The sequence below is a fragment of the Mesocricetus auratus genome, unplaced genomic scaffold, assembly GCF_017639785.1.
Source record: "Mesocricetus auratus isolate SY011 unplaced genomic scaffold, BCM_Maur_2.0 Super-Scaffold_100018, whole genome shotgun sequence".
Classification (NCBI taxonomy): domain Eukaryota; kingdom Metazoa; phylum Chordata; class Mammalia; order Rodentia; family Cricetidae; genus Mesocricetus; species Mesocricetus auratus.
In genome coordinates, this window is record NW_024429199.1 from 20,204,541 (window position 1) to 20,222,290 (window position 17,750).

Sequence of the window (17,750 nt, forward strand, 5' to 3'; positions counted from 1 at the left end):
CTCACCTATGTTGGTCTAGCATTGCATCACTGAGCTGTAATTCCCGCTCTCTTCTCATTCTTTATTTTAAAGTATAGCCTTACAGAGTTGTCTTGATTGGCTCTGCTTTCCTCCTGTAGCTCCAGTAGGCCTTGAACTTGCTTTGATCCTGCCTCTAGGCCTTCCAAGCGCTGGGATCCAAAGCATACACAACCAGACACAGTTAAGAAAGGATGCTAAGCCGTTGCCTTAGGTTTTAACAAATGCCAAACAGAATATTTTACTAGCAGTAAAATCTTTCTGTGGTGGTTAACCATAAGTTACATTTTTTAGAAGTTGAATAAAATGAAAGTCTTTGATTAAGAGAAATGTGCAAAGAAAAGAAAGGGGGCATTTAAATGAGTTTTAAGACCACAGGGGTTTTTATTTAAGCTACTTTGTTTCATTTTGGTGGTTTTTAGTGTACCATGACTTAGTCAATTTTGTTGAGAAATTTAATAAAACAGAAATAAAGGAACAGGACTGTGTTTGATGTGACCCTAGTATGTCCCATAGTAGCTCCTGTAGTCATGTCTCTTCTCTCCATCCATCATCTTATCTTTATTTTCAAGTCATAATGAGAATCAGTTAAAGCCTTAGACTCTTACACAAACCCTAGAGAGTTCATGCATTTTCAGCATTTGGTACTTTGTTACTGCCAATACTTTGTATATAAATGAATGTAGTCTGGTATCAGGAAAAGCAAATGACCATATTGAAGGAGGAAGAAACAGTGCCTTCTTTGCGGGTAACACTTAAAACTGGTAAATGCATTAAAATCCCATTTAGCAAACAGCAGAACTTAATGAACATTGAGATTGCTCAGTGAATACTGATGTGGAATATTACAGGGAGAGATGTTTTAGTGTTGAAATTTCTCGAAGCTCAAATGGTTACACAGATTAAGAACATCTGCTATTCAAAAGACAAAGGAGACTTGGCAGTTCACTGAAAGTGTTTTTTGTTTTGCATCTTCATTTGTAAATTGTGTCTTAAAGTACTCAGACCATCACTCTTCCACAATGTCCCCTTTTTTGGGTTTTATATTTGGTAATGAAATTTTATGATGAAAGTCCTGAAACATATCTGTCTTTATCAATCAAGCTGCTAGTTAGTAAGCTATGACTCTTTTATATGGTAATCAACTAATTTATCAACAGTGAAACCATTTGATTCTTAATGATCAGAATTATAGGCTTATCATTTGATAGCATATTAATTCTAGGCAGCTGGATGTCATGATATTTTAAGAGCCTTTCTGGCCTCTGGTTTTAAGTCCTAACTAACTTTCCCCCATTTATTTTCTATGTCATATCAAATACACAATTTAATTTTTATTTACTGCATTTTATGTCCCTGAAATGTAGATGGTAGGTTTTATTGGACTTATTTTAGTTACCGTGTCTACGATAACTGTATTCCATTCACCTACTAACTTATGTGTATTTTAACTACTCCTGAGTATATCTATCAATGTATCCATCATAAGTATGTGGCACAAAGACTGAGACAGTCCTGCTTCATATGGAAAGAACAAGGCATGGTTTGTGTTATCAAGGGATAATTCATGTTTGTGTCAACCTAGGTAAACACTATCTTTATCTGTGTACCTGTTGTGTTAAGAAAACTTGGCAGACCTAGCCATTTTCCAAAGTTTATAACCACAAGAAAATAGAAAAGAGGTACTGAAAATACATGTTTATAAAGATTCATAGCATTCAAGTTGTAGAAAAACTCAAGTATCCATTAACAAAAGGGTAGAAGACAAAGTTTGGAATATTAGAATATTACTTAGGAATACAAAAAAATGTACAGTAGTGAAGCTGAACCTTAGAAACATACTAAAAGAGAGAAAACAGATACTAAAGTTACATATTGCTGAGCCTACCATTAAGAATTAGTAATGAGAGAGCACAATGAAGCAAGAAGGGAACCTGACCGGGCATGAGGACAAGTGTAGCTCAGGGCTGTTAAATTGTCTTGGATCTACAACAGCAGATCTCATTCTGTGGGTAGCAACCCTTCTGGGGGTTGAATGTCCCTTTCACAGGGATCACCTAAGACTATATATATATATTCATAATGGGAGCAAAATTAGAGTTATGGAGTAGCAATAAAAATAATTTTATGGTTGGTGGGTTACCACAACATGAGGAACTGTATTAAAGAATCACAGAGTTAGGAAGGTGTAGAACCACTGCTCTAGATAGGAACTATATTAAAGAATCACAGCGTTAGGAAGGTTTAGAGCCACTGCTCTAGACAGAAGTGGCTGCTGCACAATATTGTGAATATCCTAAAGGACAAAATTGAACCCTCTAAAATGAGAGAGTAGCTCATGAAGTTCTACCCTTAGCTGCAGAGTTATTGACAATTTATGGGAGAATGCATCAAAGCAGGGAGGGATGGAGAGAGTCAGAGATAGGTAGACAGACAGACACATACAGACAGACAGACAGAGATGGATAGATAGATAGATAGATAGATAGGTACATACATACATACATATATAGATAGAGACATAGATGGAAACACAGATGAATGGATAGGCATAGATGGATGGATAGATAGATAGATAGATAGATAGACAGATAGACAGACAGACAGACAGACAGACAGACAGACAGACAGACAGACAGTAGCAGTTTTCTTCAGGGATGGAGCCCCTTAGCAACTATTCTTGCTCTGGTGGATGGCTCTATACTTGCACGTATATAGACATCACTAAGTGTTTCATTTGTTTTTGTTAATTTTTATTATATATTTAAATTGGAAACAAGCTTGCTTCACATGTCATTCCCAGCTCTCTCTCCCTCTGCTCCACACCTGCTCACCCCCACCTGTCCCCCAAGCCCCCCACCCAATCCCCAATCAGTTCCCCGGGGAGGGTAAGGTGCTCCATGGAGGATCTCTAGAGTCTGTCATTTCATTTCGGAGACAAGAAGAAAGTAGTTGGGGGATAGAAGAGGAATTGAGGGGGAGGTAATGGGAGTGAGAGTTAGTTTGATCAAAATGTGCTGTACGTGTGTATGGGATTCTCAACTAATAAATAGCTACTAATTTTTGTTACTAATTTTATTTTGTGAATGTCATCTTAAAAAGTAAGATGTGAATCATGAAATGTTCATGAAATTTAATCTTTCATCTACAAGGTTACCTGAGGAGCAAAAACTCCACTTTGTGATTTTTAAGTGACCTGTGTATGGAAACACTATAAAGACAGCCCATCAGTCATAGACTTTACCTAAATGTTCAAGGAAAGTACTCAAAAATAGTGTTGGCTTTATGTATAAGCAGTTAAAGATAATGTTTGGTCTTTTGAAGTTCTAGATGTCACTCAGTGCCTACAAAGATTCCACCCATCAGCATATTTCAAAGATTCAAATTAACTTTGTTTTCTGCTTCAAGGATGATAGAAATTAATACATACTCCAAAGATATATCCAGACAATAGGAAAGAAAAATATGAACTGCAAAAAGAAAAATAATAATGAACTTTTGCAACCAATAAGCATGCCAATGAACTTAACAGACAGGTCTCAAAAGAAGAAATACAAATGGCCAATACATAGTTTAAATGTGTTCAATATCCTTAGCCATCAGGAAAACAGACACTAAAACTGCTTTGGATTCCATCTCACTCACTAGAATAGCTACCATCAAGAAAACAAAGGACAGCAAATGTGAGTGAGAATTCGGGGATAAGGACCTTTATTTATAGTCTTTATGAGCTTCAGCTGGCTCAGCCACTGTGGAAATCAGTGTGGGACTTTTAAAAACGCTAGAAAGAGCATGACCCTATGATTCAACTATACTACTCCTCAGCAGCCACATAACCAAAGCATTCTTCTTCCTACCCCAGAGATACTTGCATATTGACATTTACTGCTGCTCTCTCTATTCATGACAGTAGGAAAAGGATTCACAACATTCCTCTCCAACGCCTGGCTTGTGCACTCTCTCTGTACTCTCTTTCACAATGTTCCTTGAACCTGAGAGAGAGGGATGCCCTATTTAGGGACCCTGAATGGTTATATATCTTTGTCTCTTTTACCAGTTTTGAGTCTCTTCATGAAGCCACACCCACTGCAAACTGAGGAAAGTTGAGAGAAACACTAATCTGTGGGTATAAACAAATACTTAGAAGGCAAATTGACGCAATGCCCATTTAACAAAACAGTAGTAGAAATTCACCTCTAGGGAGTATGCCCTCCCAGCCATGACCTTTTGATCATAATCCAATCAGAATGTATTTGTTTACTGGTTTTCCCCCTGACAATCACAACATATCATGCTGGAGAACATTTCCTCCCAGACAGGTCATTGCTGTACCTGATGGGGTCAGCACCTAGGTGGAACTATTAATGACTCTTTCCCTCAAACACCTTGAAGATCAGGGTTCAGTACAGTGAAAACTAGCCAGGAGGAAAATTCCTCCCAGATCCAGCCTGGTTTCTCAATATCCTGCAGCCCAAGTGTATGGTGTCTTAAGCAACAGGTTTTATGATTTTGTTTTGGTGTGCAATCAAAGACATTGGCAACAAACCTTGTTTTGTGGTACTTGTATTGCTTGGGGGACTCTGGGCCTTTCTGCACAAAAGGCTTACAGAGAGCGATATCACATGTCATACTTAGATTTTTGTTTGACAATCTTATCTTTTATCTATTATTCATTTATTTATTTGTTTATTTATGCTACATCTCAACCACAATCTCCTCCCAGTTCCTCCCCATACCTCCCCAATGCCACCCCACCCTCATCCATTCCTTTGCCATTTCTATTCAGGAAATAGCAGACCTCTCATGGATATTGGCAAAACATGGAATCTCAAGCTGTAGTAAAACTGAGCATCTAGCCTCTTGTTAAAACTGGGCAAGGCAACCCAGAATGAGGAATAGGGTCCCAAAAGCCAGTAAAGGAGTCAGAGACAGCCCCTGCTCCCACCATTAGGAATCCCACAAAAAGACCAAGTTACACACTGTCACATATATGCAGAGGGCCTAGGTAAGTCCCATGCAAGCTCCCTGGTTGTTAGTTCCATCTCTGTGCAGGTTAGTTGTTTCTGTGGGCTTTCTTGTGGTGTCCTTTTCTCCTCTGGCTCCTACAATCCTTCCTTTCTCTCTCTTTAGCAGGATTCACTGAACTCCCTCTAATGTTTGCCTGGGAGCTGGGTCTGTATCTGTTTCTATCAATTTCTAGATGAAGCCTCTCTCAGGCCTATGTCTAGAAGACCCCACAGGCTCCCAAAGACACCACCACTCAAGTGTTCAAGGCTTCATGTGAACTGATCTAGGATACTTTAAATCCAAATCATGACTATTCATTATTGCCAGACCATGTCCTAATATAAGGCTAGTGCTATATAAATAAATGCAATGCAGTACTGTTTAGGAAATAATGACAAAGGCTATTTTTTAAAAGTCAACAGATGCTCACACAAATACGAATGTTTTGTGCAAGTATTTTCAGTATGCACTGGTTGACTCCATGGATGCAAAGAAAATGGGTAGCCAATACTGACTCTATAGTGAATGACAGAAGCTTCAAATAACAAAAGCACCTTTTTCAATATGGATAGTTCATTCATGTCTACATTGCTATGGATACTCACATATGACCGTTCGTCTAGATCCAAAATATATCATAACATCTTTACTGACACACTATTTAATTTCTCTCTTCACAGGTTGAGCTCTGTCAATCTTGAATCAGCTGTCCCCTACCCTACCGATAGAAGTATTGCAACTGCTGTGGAAGTTTGCCAGTGTCCACCTGGTTACAGTGGCAACTCTTGTGAAGTAAGTTTATAGGAGTCAATTCGTCAGATAGTGTTGCAAAAAATGCTCTAAAATGGACATTTTGAAAATTTCAAACTGTAATTGTATGCACATATTCCTTAAATAATAAGTTTTCAGCTTCAATTGTTTTTGTTCTTTGAGAATCTCATAGATGCTTTCAAAGTATTGTAGTCAGATCTGCCCCTACTTCCCTCCTCCCCCAGTATGTGCTCTTCTCTTCTTTGTGTCTTCTTTTTGATTGCTGTAGCTAATATACTATGTCAAATGAGCACCTCCCAAATGTGTGAGGACAGGGCAACCAGCAGCACCATTGACAACCTACCAGAGGCCATAACCCCAGAAAAGAATGGTTTTCTCTTCCCTAGAAGCTGGCAGCTGCCAATAACTCCTCAGTTAGGTATAGGGCCTTTAATCCATGCTAGATTAAAGAAGTAATTCGAATGTCTGCCTAGCATTCATGACCTTTCAGTAGAGTTAACCATATATTTGACATATTTGTCCTACTGTAACTGTGATTCCTGTCTGTCTTCTTCCTTTTAGCCAGCGCTAGGGTGATGGTGGCAAAATAATATTTTGAAAATGTTTCCCTTTTATTTGTGTTAAGACATGAACACTTGTTTCATTTCCTTTTCCTTTCCTATTTTTAAGTCCTATCACCATCTCCTTCTATTTCTTTCTGAAGGAAGCACTCTGACCCCAGAACACAATCCTTAAAGCTTCAAGATAAGAGTGTGTGGGAGAAATACATTACTCCTAAAACTCTTCACTACTCTTGAGCACCTGAGGCTTGACATCTTTATTGTTGTCTCATTGTTTTATATTTGTAATTTTAAAAGTCAATATTTTTAATAGCTCAGCATATCGTTTTAAAATGATTTTTAAAAAGATTAATTTGATATGTTCTTACAGTTTGAAACTTGATTTTCTAGAAATCTCCCTTTCTCCCCCTTCCCTCCCTCCCTCCCTCTCTCTCTCTCCCAGTGTATGAGTGTATGTGTGAGAGTGTGTGTGTGTGTGTGTGTGTGTGTGTGTGTGTGTTTTCCTGGTGGAAGGAAGGAATGGCTTGTAGAATTTAAGTTTCTTAAAGGTGGTATCTTGAAAGAGTTATTTGAGTGCTCTGAGATGTTCCACTCCACAAACTACTTATGTCATTTGTATCAACACCCCAGGCATAACTTTGCCGGTTCTTGTGTTCTTTAAAGTAATACATGCTTCCAGAGGATACACAGAGCTTAAAGTCATCTTCATGACTAATGTGTTTTCTTTAAACTGGGCAGAGATTTGCCCGTCTAGAAATGAAACTAAATGTAATTCATTGAAGTACTTGCTTTTCCAAAATTTGTAGAGATAAGAGGAAAAATAATCATGGATATGAATTAGTTATGTCAACTCAAATTTGATTTTACACATAAAACACATGCTGTACTTGATAAAATATTCCTTTATTACAAGTCTTCCAGTTTTGATTTTAAACCAGGCAGGTCCCTTTGAAGCTTTAAATTCCTATTTCAGTTGGAATAATAAATGTCCTCATTCTATTCTTGCTTTTAATATAGTTCCATTTCATTTTCAGTTCTCCCTACCAACTTTTATACTAAATGCCCATTTAATATAAAGTCATCTGAATATTGAATTTTGCAATTATATGTTTTCCTTTTATTGTTTTAGAATATTTTGATAAGCTATGTATTTAGTAAATATCATGTATATAAGTTAGAAATGCATATACAACCTCTGTCCTTACAGATCTAGTAATCTGTTTAGATAGAGAGCAAATACCACTGGAAAATCATGGCTCTATACAGTCAAGAGACCAGTGAATGGTAGATAAGGGCCAGTCACTCTAGTGGTGTTATCACTAGTATTCTGGGATGTATTCAAAGATGAGTGAACTACAGGGACACTATGTCTCAGTGCTAGCTTGGATAGGCCTGCCCATTCAACAGTCCATCAATGGCTCTATTACCAAGTCATTCTCATTTATCTTATTTAGAGGTCACAAAGTTGATTTGGAATTCTTTTTGTTTGGGGTTTTGTTGTTTTAATTTTGTAATTATCAAATTTTACTTCCAACTGCTGTAGTAACAAACATACCAGTGGCAATTCTACATGAAGTATAACAACCATTTTAATAAGCAAAGGCATATATTAATATTACAACAGTACTTTGGCCTAAAGAAAGTTTGATAGGATTATTGCAATCAGTCTTATAATAATAAAGATTATGAAGATTGTGTGTCTATTGTATGTAATAATAAAATTCTCCTTTTACCATAGTAATTCATCACACACATTTCTACTCTATGTTGGACACCACCCTCAGAATGTTTTTTCTATTTTATTTTTTGTCCCTGATTTTTTTACATCTTATACATTTCTATTACTAGTCTCTAAAAATTTCTTCTGTGCCCAATATTTTGTAACTTGTCTTTGTGACAGATGAAGAAATGAAAAAAAGTGGGCTACTAATTTGTTTTAGGCTAAATGATTTCTATAAAATTGAGTTAATAGTAACTGCTTTTGAGAAGTAGTTATGCTTGCATTTAGTGGAGAGTTTTTGATGGGCATGCACACTTGAGACAATTAAAGTCTTAAACATAAAAAAACCAGTATTCTGAGAATTACAGATGTGATCTCTAGAAAAACCACTGAAGGTGAAGGGATAGATGAGCAGGCAGGAACCCTGGCAGCTCTTCTGGAGGACTTTGGCTCTGTTCCCAGCACCAATATGGTGGCTCACAATCTGTAACTCCGATCCCGGGCTGTAGAGTGCTGTCTTTTAGCCTCCTCAGGCACCACACACACTTATGATGTGCAGACATGCAAACACCCACACACTTAAAGTAAATAAATAAAGTTTTAAGAAGCTTTAGGCTTCTTAATAGGCTAGAGGTGTTGAGAAAGGATGTAAGAGAGAGGGTATACAATATTTTTGTTTTGTTTTCAGAGAAATGAAAGCCACTTCTTCAGAGATCTCGCATACTTCATTCTATTCTTATATCTATTCAAGTAAAACTGCTTTTGCTCTTGCCAGCAAATTCAAGGTAGCCAAATCCTATGACTTTTTTATCATGTGACCCAGTTGATTCCTCTCTCCTTCAAATGCTTTCTTCCTCTCAACTCTGTGCCATCATCACATTTCAAATTTTCCATTTAGACTGCATTGTGAGGGTGATTTTGATGTCGTATCTTTTGTGGTAATTTTTCTGGGACACATTATCTTGACAAGGGTTGTAATTATTCTACAAAAAACCAAGAAACAAAACATTGTAAAATCTTATGGGAGTGCCCCTGAGAGAAATGACAGACTCTGGATATCCCCAGTGGGGATAGGGTGGGAGGCTGGGGGCGAGCGTGTGGGGGGTGTGGGAGGAGGGGAGAGAGAGGGAACTGGGATTGACATGTGAAGCAAGCTATTTAAAATTAAAGTAATCAAAAACTTAAAAACATGAACTGGGTTCTAGAATATGAGTGAAGGAATCCTCCTTTTAGGATACTGTTCTCATTTCTATCCTTTTGGACAGGGAATGGGTACAGAGATGTGGATATAAATCTTGGTGCCTTTTGGCTTATAAGTGGAAAGATAAGTATAATGGCTTTAATTTTTCTGTGGATATTAATGTAAATTCCATGGCTAAGGAAAATTTTATAAATTAATCTTCTACTGCCATGAAAAACCCCCCACCTTGAACAAGATAACTTATAGAAGAAAGCATTTAATCATGCTAACAGCTCCAGAGGGTTAAAGGCCATGATGGAAGAGCAAAGGATGGTAGCAGGAACATCTGAGAGCTCACATCTTGATCTGTAAGCAGGAGACAGAAGACACACTGTCAATGGCACATGGTCTTTTGAAACACCAGAGCCCACTGCCTCCAGCAACATACCTCCTTGAGCAAAACCAAACCTCCTAATCCTTCCTAAATCGCTCCACCCAATGGAGACCAATTACTCAAACTTGGGAGCTATGGAAGTCATTCTTATCCAAACCAGTTCAAGGTATATGACATTGGAATGGTTATAGAAAGAAGAGCGGTGCAAGCAAATTTCGAAAATATTTTTTAAAAGTTATTAAAGAGAATAGATAGCATGGGGATCTCTTTTGACAACCCTAAATCACTCTGGTTGTGTTGTCAGCACCCTTACATTTTACCTCCATCTGGATTGTGGAGGCTTACTTGCTTTGAAAAATACATGTTAGAAAAGGAATTACTTGTATCACAATGGGGAAAAACATACTGGAAGGCGACATGAAGTTAGAACCATTGTCTCTGTACTGCTCAAATTAAGAGGAAAGTGGATTTTATTTTCTTCTCAGATAAGAAATATTAGTGTATCTTCTCCCCATGTTTGTTATTGTTGTTCAAATGGAAGTCTCTTCTCATCCTGAGGCAAAAAGATCATTTCCCACATTACACAGCACGGTTCTGTGTAGTTTATTACTTCAGTGGTTCTCTCTAGTTTCCATTTCCAACTAGAAAAGGGACCTTTTTTGACATATGATGGTATATTTAACCATCCAGAAACATAGTAAATAACTCTCAAGATGCAATTGCAACCTGAGGGTATCATAAACTTCCAGAAGGCGGCAATATTTGCACATTTTTTTTTTACTTTTCATCACATCTGTGGAAATCCACACAGAAAGGAAATGGAATGAATGATGACAGTAGATGTAAGGGACTGACCCGCAGGTTACCTACCATGCAGAGAGCCCACTGTCATTGTTTTTCTGTTTTCAGAAATGTGTTCCACATTTAAAAGATATCAGGGGTGAATATAAGTATGCTTACAGTCAAATAACATAAATGAACTAGCAAAGCAATATGCTAAACAAATCATAAACTGTATCCTACAAATTTGAGAAGGCATAAAGGACAGAAGAAATTTTAAAAAATATATGAATTATGAATGTGCACTAGCCACTGGCCATGTTTTAAGATGAGAGAAGGGGAAACATTGGGTATGCCTTCCAAATGATTCCAGAAAGTCTTGGCAAGTGAAGGAGTTGGGGCAGTTGGAAGGTGGAAAAGGTACTCCATGCAGAGAATGAGTATGTGATGACCCTGTGTGTTCTTTTAGTCTAAGTTTCTGTAAGCTCCTCTCATGCCTACAGCTTCTCTCAGTGCCTTCCCTTCTGTTTCCTTGTCTGTGCTTCTGGCTTTGAGACTGTCACATTTCAGTTCTTTATATCTGTGCTTTATTTTACCATTTCAGAAGAGACACCAAGCTAACGTTTCCTCTAATCTCATACCTGCCAATAACAGTAAGGTCAGTACGAAGTCCTAGTGTCAGGAGTAATAGCACAGTAGTGATGTTTCAATAATAGCTCTGCTTTTTTGACAAGCACATTTGCTGAGTTTGCTACCTGGGTTATTTTCTATTATCAGGAAAAGGGGAACTGCTTTTCTTTTTTCAAAATACTGAAAAGTGACTGAAACCTTATCTTTATTTCAGTCATGTTGGCCTAGGCACCGAAGAGTTAATGGCACTGTTTACGGTGGCATCTGTGAACCATGTCAGTGCTTTGGTCATGCAGAATCCTGTGATGACATCACAGGAGTGTGTCGGGTAAGTGATTCTCTGTTGAGGATGCTGATTGACAAGACTGAAATCTGTTCAACAAACCCTGGAAATCTGTTGTTACCTATGCAACCTTGAACACATGGGTGGAGAAGTGATACATCAAACATCCTTATCCAGACTGAGTTGGAAGCTAAGAATGCTGTTTCATGTGTGATCTGCCTAGCAACTGTGAGGCAGAGCTTTTTTATATGTGTCTAAAAACTGAATTAGGATCAACTATTTCATTATAAAATATAACAATGGCTAGGATACACATCTACTATGAATATATATGGTTTCTCTCTCTTCTATAAATCTATCAAAAGTGTACTATCCTAAAGTATAAAACTACTTATAGCTCCACAATATGAACAAAACATAAAACAACCATCATAATAAAAATAATTCACTTTTTCATACATTAGAGGGTTCTTTCACTTGGAAAACAATGACATACTATATATGCTTATTTAAAAATTTGAGCATTGAGATCAATTAAAATATTGTGCGTGGACTTTTAACATATTGAACATACAGAATGCATCTTCAGTGAACAGTTCCTTCTACAATTGACTTTGTACTTTTAAGCAAAGAGAAGCTGCACAAAAAGCAGAGACCTGTCTGGGCTGCTAAGTAGCTGGAGGCCTGGAGAGTTCTCCTGAACAGACACTCAGAGGAACTCTAGGGCATGTTAGATTTATATTATCTGCCATGGCATGAAGCTTGAAAGAACGCCTCTCATGCCATTAGTTTCACGAAACACAATTTGAGACAGTGCCAATTTGGGAGGGTATCATAATCTCATCTCTGCAGAATTTCAGGCATATTCTGTTCTCTAATTCGTATGCTGTACCCCTCTTACTCGTTTCTCTGCTTTCTCCTGTACTTAAGTGCTGCTAGGAGAAATCCAAGTTGAAAAAATCAGGGCTTCTGTTCCAATATAATTTGGCATTTCAGTTTATTGTTGCACTTTCTGTTTTCTCTGCATAAGATATTTGTTCAATTTCAGAGCAGCATAAAGCATGATAGCCCTAATTTGTGGATCAGTAGATTTTTCCAATGGCGATTTTACAAATAAGAAGACTGAGTGATTTCCATTCTAATTATACTACAGCCTTTTAAAGTGACTCTGGGGGAAATCCTGAACTACCTTTAAACACTTTATTAGCATGCAGTAGAATATAGCCAATTCCAAACTAACATTAATTTGCTTTACTTACCCTGAAAGACCAAAAATAAATGTGCCATAATACCAACCTCATAATGTCCCCTAAGGTATTCTATGGAGTTGAGTTCATTAGGACTAAATCAAATCCTCAAGTTGGTGCATTTGATGATATAACACAATACAGAACAGGAACCATTTGTTTCAGGGCAAAATAGTTTCTTTCAGCAGAGTGGTAAGAATAGGAATGGAGAGAGAATTGATAGACAGGGTTCACCAGGTTATTGAAAGTTTGATGGCCAAAAAGAGAAAAATCAACCTTCCAATGATGGGAGGCTTTTGGGAAACCACAGATTCTTGGTAGGTGAAACCCAGTTTCTTTTTCCTGGGTTTGCTGAGGAAGCACATGGTCCTGCAAACTCTTCTGGAGATAGTCAAGCATCACTTCTCTGAATTGGTGCTGTTAACTCTGTGTTGCATTCGCATTCAGAATGTAATAGTTCTGACACAGTCTACAGAGACAACACATTAGGATATTGAGTATGAAAGGAATTCTTATCAGTCTGCCAAGTTCTCGTTTTATCTCTTTTTTACTATTCAGCAAGAATTTTTTCACAATGGAAAACATAAAATGAAAAATTTTTATTTATAATTTTTTGGTTTTTCAATAAAGGGTTCCTCTGTGTAGCCCTGGCTGTCAAGGAACTTTGCTTTGTAGACCAGGCTGGCCTCAAACACATAGAGATCTACTTGCCTCTCTTACCAGAATGTTGACAATAAAGACGTGCACCACCAAGCCTGGCATGGAATTTATTTATCTTAAAAAGGGTTGTTTAGTATAGGTTACCCTTGAAACCTGATTATAAATGAACACTTTGGGGTTCAGAACAAGTTCCAGGCTTCTTCTGTGGTGTGGCTCTGGATGTCAAGGTTATCCTAACTCATGTGCATTGGAAAAAACCAGAGAATACTTCAAGCCACCTAGGAAGGCTGTGTGGGTCTCAGTATTTTCACGCTATGAATTGCAAGCAAAGTTTAGGAGTTACTTGGATTGCAAGCTACCTGAGAAAAAACCCAGTTCATCAGAGGAGAAATCTATCTTTCCCAGTTTTGATTTGCATTGTGATGGTTGCCTAGTGTTGTCTCAAACACACGTGAATTTTAATATTACTTGAAAAGTAAAAACAGAAAGTATAAGGAACTCAGTGCATTTATTTCTTTTTCAAATCTGTGCTTGAAGACATGCAAATTATCTAATATTTTCAGTTGAATTTCAGATATTCTGATGTTTGCTTGGTTATAGTGTAATCAGTTTAGTGATCCTGTTTTTAAAAGATTTTGTAGATCTAGTTTCCATTATGTCGACTGGAAATATGAAAAGAATTTTTGGTCCAGCCTCAACTGAGTGTGCCAGGTGTTGTTGATTCCCCATGAGAGGCCTTACCCATTCTAAGGAGTGGATGGGGGGGGAGTGGGGGGGCAAGGCGAGGGAACTGTGGCTGTTATGTAAAATGAGTAAAAAATATATAAAAAGAAAATAATTTTTCAGAGAGTAAGAAATTTCTTAGGTTTAAGAAAAATATAGGTGACTTACAGTAATTTTGGGAAGTAAAAGGAAGTGACAGGAAGCCAAACTTAAAGGAAAAACAATTTTCTACAAATGGACCCATTTTCCTTAGGTATCTTGTGGTAATTGTTAACAGCAAGAGTAACATTTGTGCTTCCTTTAAAAATGTTTGTTAAACAAATTGAGAATTTTCAATGAAGAAAAGCCCGATTTTAAATATACCAGTTATTGTTAAAAATATGTACTTATTCACAATTAATGAACTCAGTCCTCTACTCCGCAGAATTGAATGGGAAGTTCAAAGTTAAATTAATAAATTATATTTTGGATATCTTTCAACAAACAATCCTGACCTCTCCAAGGAATTTTAATAAGTTGTTCTCAGAATTGCATCTTTACTTATTAATGCCTATACTTCTATCGAGTCCATTTGCTAAATGTAATTGAAATCACTCTTATTTTAAAACCTCAAAATAAATATTATTCAGAATTGCATTAACTTAGTCTATTCCAGTGGTCACACAGGTTAATAACTTTATTCTCTCAGTTTAAAGTTAATTTATATTTTAGCTATTTCTCTCACCAAATTTCTCTACTGATCATAAAATAAAGGCTGCACATCCCCTGGGTTCTATGAACTCTTCTTTTAGTATGCAGAAAAATTATTAATTGTATATCCTTAGTAAACTAAAATAATTTCAGTAGTAATGAGTACATTTTGAAAGGAGGGTAAAATTGTTGAACTCTTAGAATCCTCAGAGACAATTCTGAACTTGGTGGCTGAATTGTTCACCTAAATCTCAGAATTGATGACTTCTATAAATGCAGCCCAACCCAAGGAAGGTCATCTAGTTAATATGAAGAGATATGAAAGAAAAAATTTTTGAAAAATACACATTTCCCAAAACAAATGACAAGAGCATGTCATTTCTAGTCTTTCTTTTTCTTTTTATATTTCTAAAGGCAATAGTTTCTACCTTGTAGCTTCTTAATATATTGTTGCATGTTGAAAATATCTGTTTTTTAACACTTGGTTGTGGGTAAAGTAGTCTCCTCAGAGACATAATATGGGAATGCATTGTCTGATCAGAGTCCAATAAGTTTCAAATTATCATCTGTGTTAAGATAGCTAAGTCCCAAGGAATTTACACAATGAGCTACATTTCCTATTAGGACAGCACTTTTAATGCCATTAGGGCTTTATGCCTAAACACACACACACACACACACACACACACACACACACACACACTCTTATGAAAATAAAAATTTTATATTGATAATTTTCTTAATTAATTTTGGTTATTGATTTTTAAGTATGTTACACTGAGGCTAGCATGTAGTTGTAAGCTAAATATGAAATATATATTAAATTACCTTCCAGCGCCATTTTTGTGCTGTAAAATTCAACATTTAATGTGGAAATTATTCTCCGATATGGAAACACACTAATAACTTTGGAGAACTATTTTTGATAACATGGTTGTGCTTGAAACCAAAGTAATGAACTTCTGTGTGTTTCTTTCTCAGAACTGTAAGGATCACACAGGTGGCCCATATTGCAATGAATGTCTTCCTGGTTTCTATGGTGATCCTACTCGAGGAACCTCTGAAGATTGTCAGCCCTGTGCCTGTCCACTCAATATCCCATCAAATAAGTGAGTACCAGTTGACCTTACTACAGAGCTTCACTTTCATGTCTACAGATGCAATTTTCATATCAGAAAGATACATTTGTGGATTTCTCAAGAGGGTAAAATAAGTTTTCAAGTGTGGAGTAATTAAAATTATGACCATTTCCAAGGAGTTTGATATTTGGGCTCTAGATTTGATTTAGAACTAAAGAGATAAAACTCAAATGAAATTTCTAAGTCAATTCCAAAGAACAGACCAAGTTTGTGCCAATCTATTCCCTCACAAATGATCATTTGTTTTAATATATCTTTATGTTAAATGTGTTCCACCGAATCATTGTATCATAAATGAGTATTCAACTTTGGATGATAGTTGCTATATTGCCTTGCATAAATAATTGGATTTTGAAAAAAGTATGATGTAAGTGTAAATTTTTCTCATTCTTTTCACCTACAAAAGCAATCTATTGGATCAGACATTTTAAAAAGGAGACAATATGCAGCTGGACTGAGTCTTTCCCTTGACTTTATGAGAATACTATTACTTCAGTTGCTAAAGTGGCACATTTCCAAAGCACAGGCAAGTCTACATGAGTAGGTCCTGAAACAACAATGACAAAAAATATTACTATAATCTACAACCCACTGAAACTACATTAGTAATTTTATAATGAATATTTATAAATAGCTGCCATTTTATTTGTTTATTGTTGTCATTTCTGATGCTGCCTTGAACATGCTGACTGACCACATGCTATACCACTGAGCTACAATCTTATCCCTAAATAAATGCAAATATAAGAAGCCTATTAAAGGCAAAATTGATGCTTAATAAAATTCTTGCCATTACTTAAGTCCTCTGGGGAACTGAGGTTCCTGCTATTCACACTGGTGAAATCTTCACCCCCCCTCTACAACTATGCTTCTCTCCAGACAATCTACTGTTCAGTGAAGGCAGGCTGTCAAAGCAAGATATAGATCTGAACACCATGTATCGGTGTTTCATCTCCAAGAATAATCCTGTATGATGGGTAGTATTGCTTCCATTTTATAGGTGAATAAACAACCTTTCTGAGAAGAGAGTATTTTTATATCATATCTAGAGCCAGAATTCCTGGCTTCCTGAAAACTCCACACTTCAAGATGCAAAACTTTGAACAAGTGACCAAAATGCTACTCAGTTCACCAACTTGACCCTTTCGTGGAGCTGTGCTTAATTATATAATTAAACTGTGTTGAACATTTAAAACAGTGGATGACACGGAGAACTGAGAACTACTTTAAAATAAACTCTTCAGAGTCATAATCTCAGTTATTCCATTGAAATTTAAAGTTACTTAATGTTCCTATTATTTCCAGTCCTCTGCTTTACATAATAAAGAATGTTTTAAAAAAAATAAAGATCTGCATTTTAAGTGAGAAAATAAAAACAACTCATTGATCTGTCTCGTAAGTTATTAGGATCCCTAGAGAGACACTGAAAATAGATGAGACACTGGTTTAATGTATTTTAATGATCATACATTTCTAGAGTTCATGGAGTTAAATCTAGACAGACAAAGAACTGCAGAGCCTTTAACTACTAAAGGTGTCAGAGAAAAGAAATAAAGAAGGAAACTGGTTAGCAGACTGAAAATGAATAAATTAAGGAAATTCCTCCCTAAGTAATGACTACTTAGGCCTGTGATAGATGTAGTAGACCTGTGATGGACATAATGTTTCAAGACTACTGTCAGTTGCACATTTGAAGGGTTCACCTCCATGTTCACTGTGGCTGAATGCTATTATCCAAAGCCTTTACCCACACCTAAAAATCATTATTCCACACCAATGTTTACTGATAAAAACAGACAGGTGGCACATACTTCTGTACAACACATCTCAGCCAAAATATTGTCAGTATCTACATAGCTATCAGTTCAGCAATACTGGTCATTTGTTTTGTCTTATGAATCCAAGACCAGTACACTTAACAAGTATAGAAATATCTGATGTATGGACA

At 36.7% G+C, this 17,750-nt stretch overlaps 1 protein-coding gene across 3 annotated transcripts in view; it reads left to right on the forward strand.

The window, feature by feature from the left end:
• Lama2 (laminin subunit alpha 2) overlaps positions 1 to 17,750 on the forward strand; it is a 549,107-nt gene that overhangs the window by 308,440 nt on the left and 222,917 nt on the right. For all 3 annotated transcript variants that reach the window (XM_013110210.3, XM_013110209.3, XM_005065788.4), the window contains exons 15-17: positions 5,706 to 5,817; positions 11,275 to 11,388; positions 15,645 to 15,772. In XM_013110210.3, the coding sequence (XP_012965664.1) occupies positions 5,706 to 5,817; positions 11,275 to 11,388; positions 15,645 to 15,772 (354 nt within the window). The remainder of the gene's footprint in view (positions 1 to 5,705; positions 5,818 to 11,274; positions 11,389 to 15,644; positions 15,773 to 17,750) is intronic.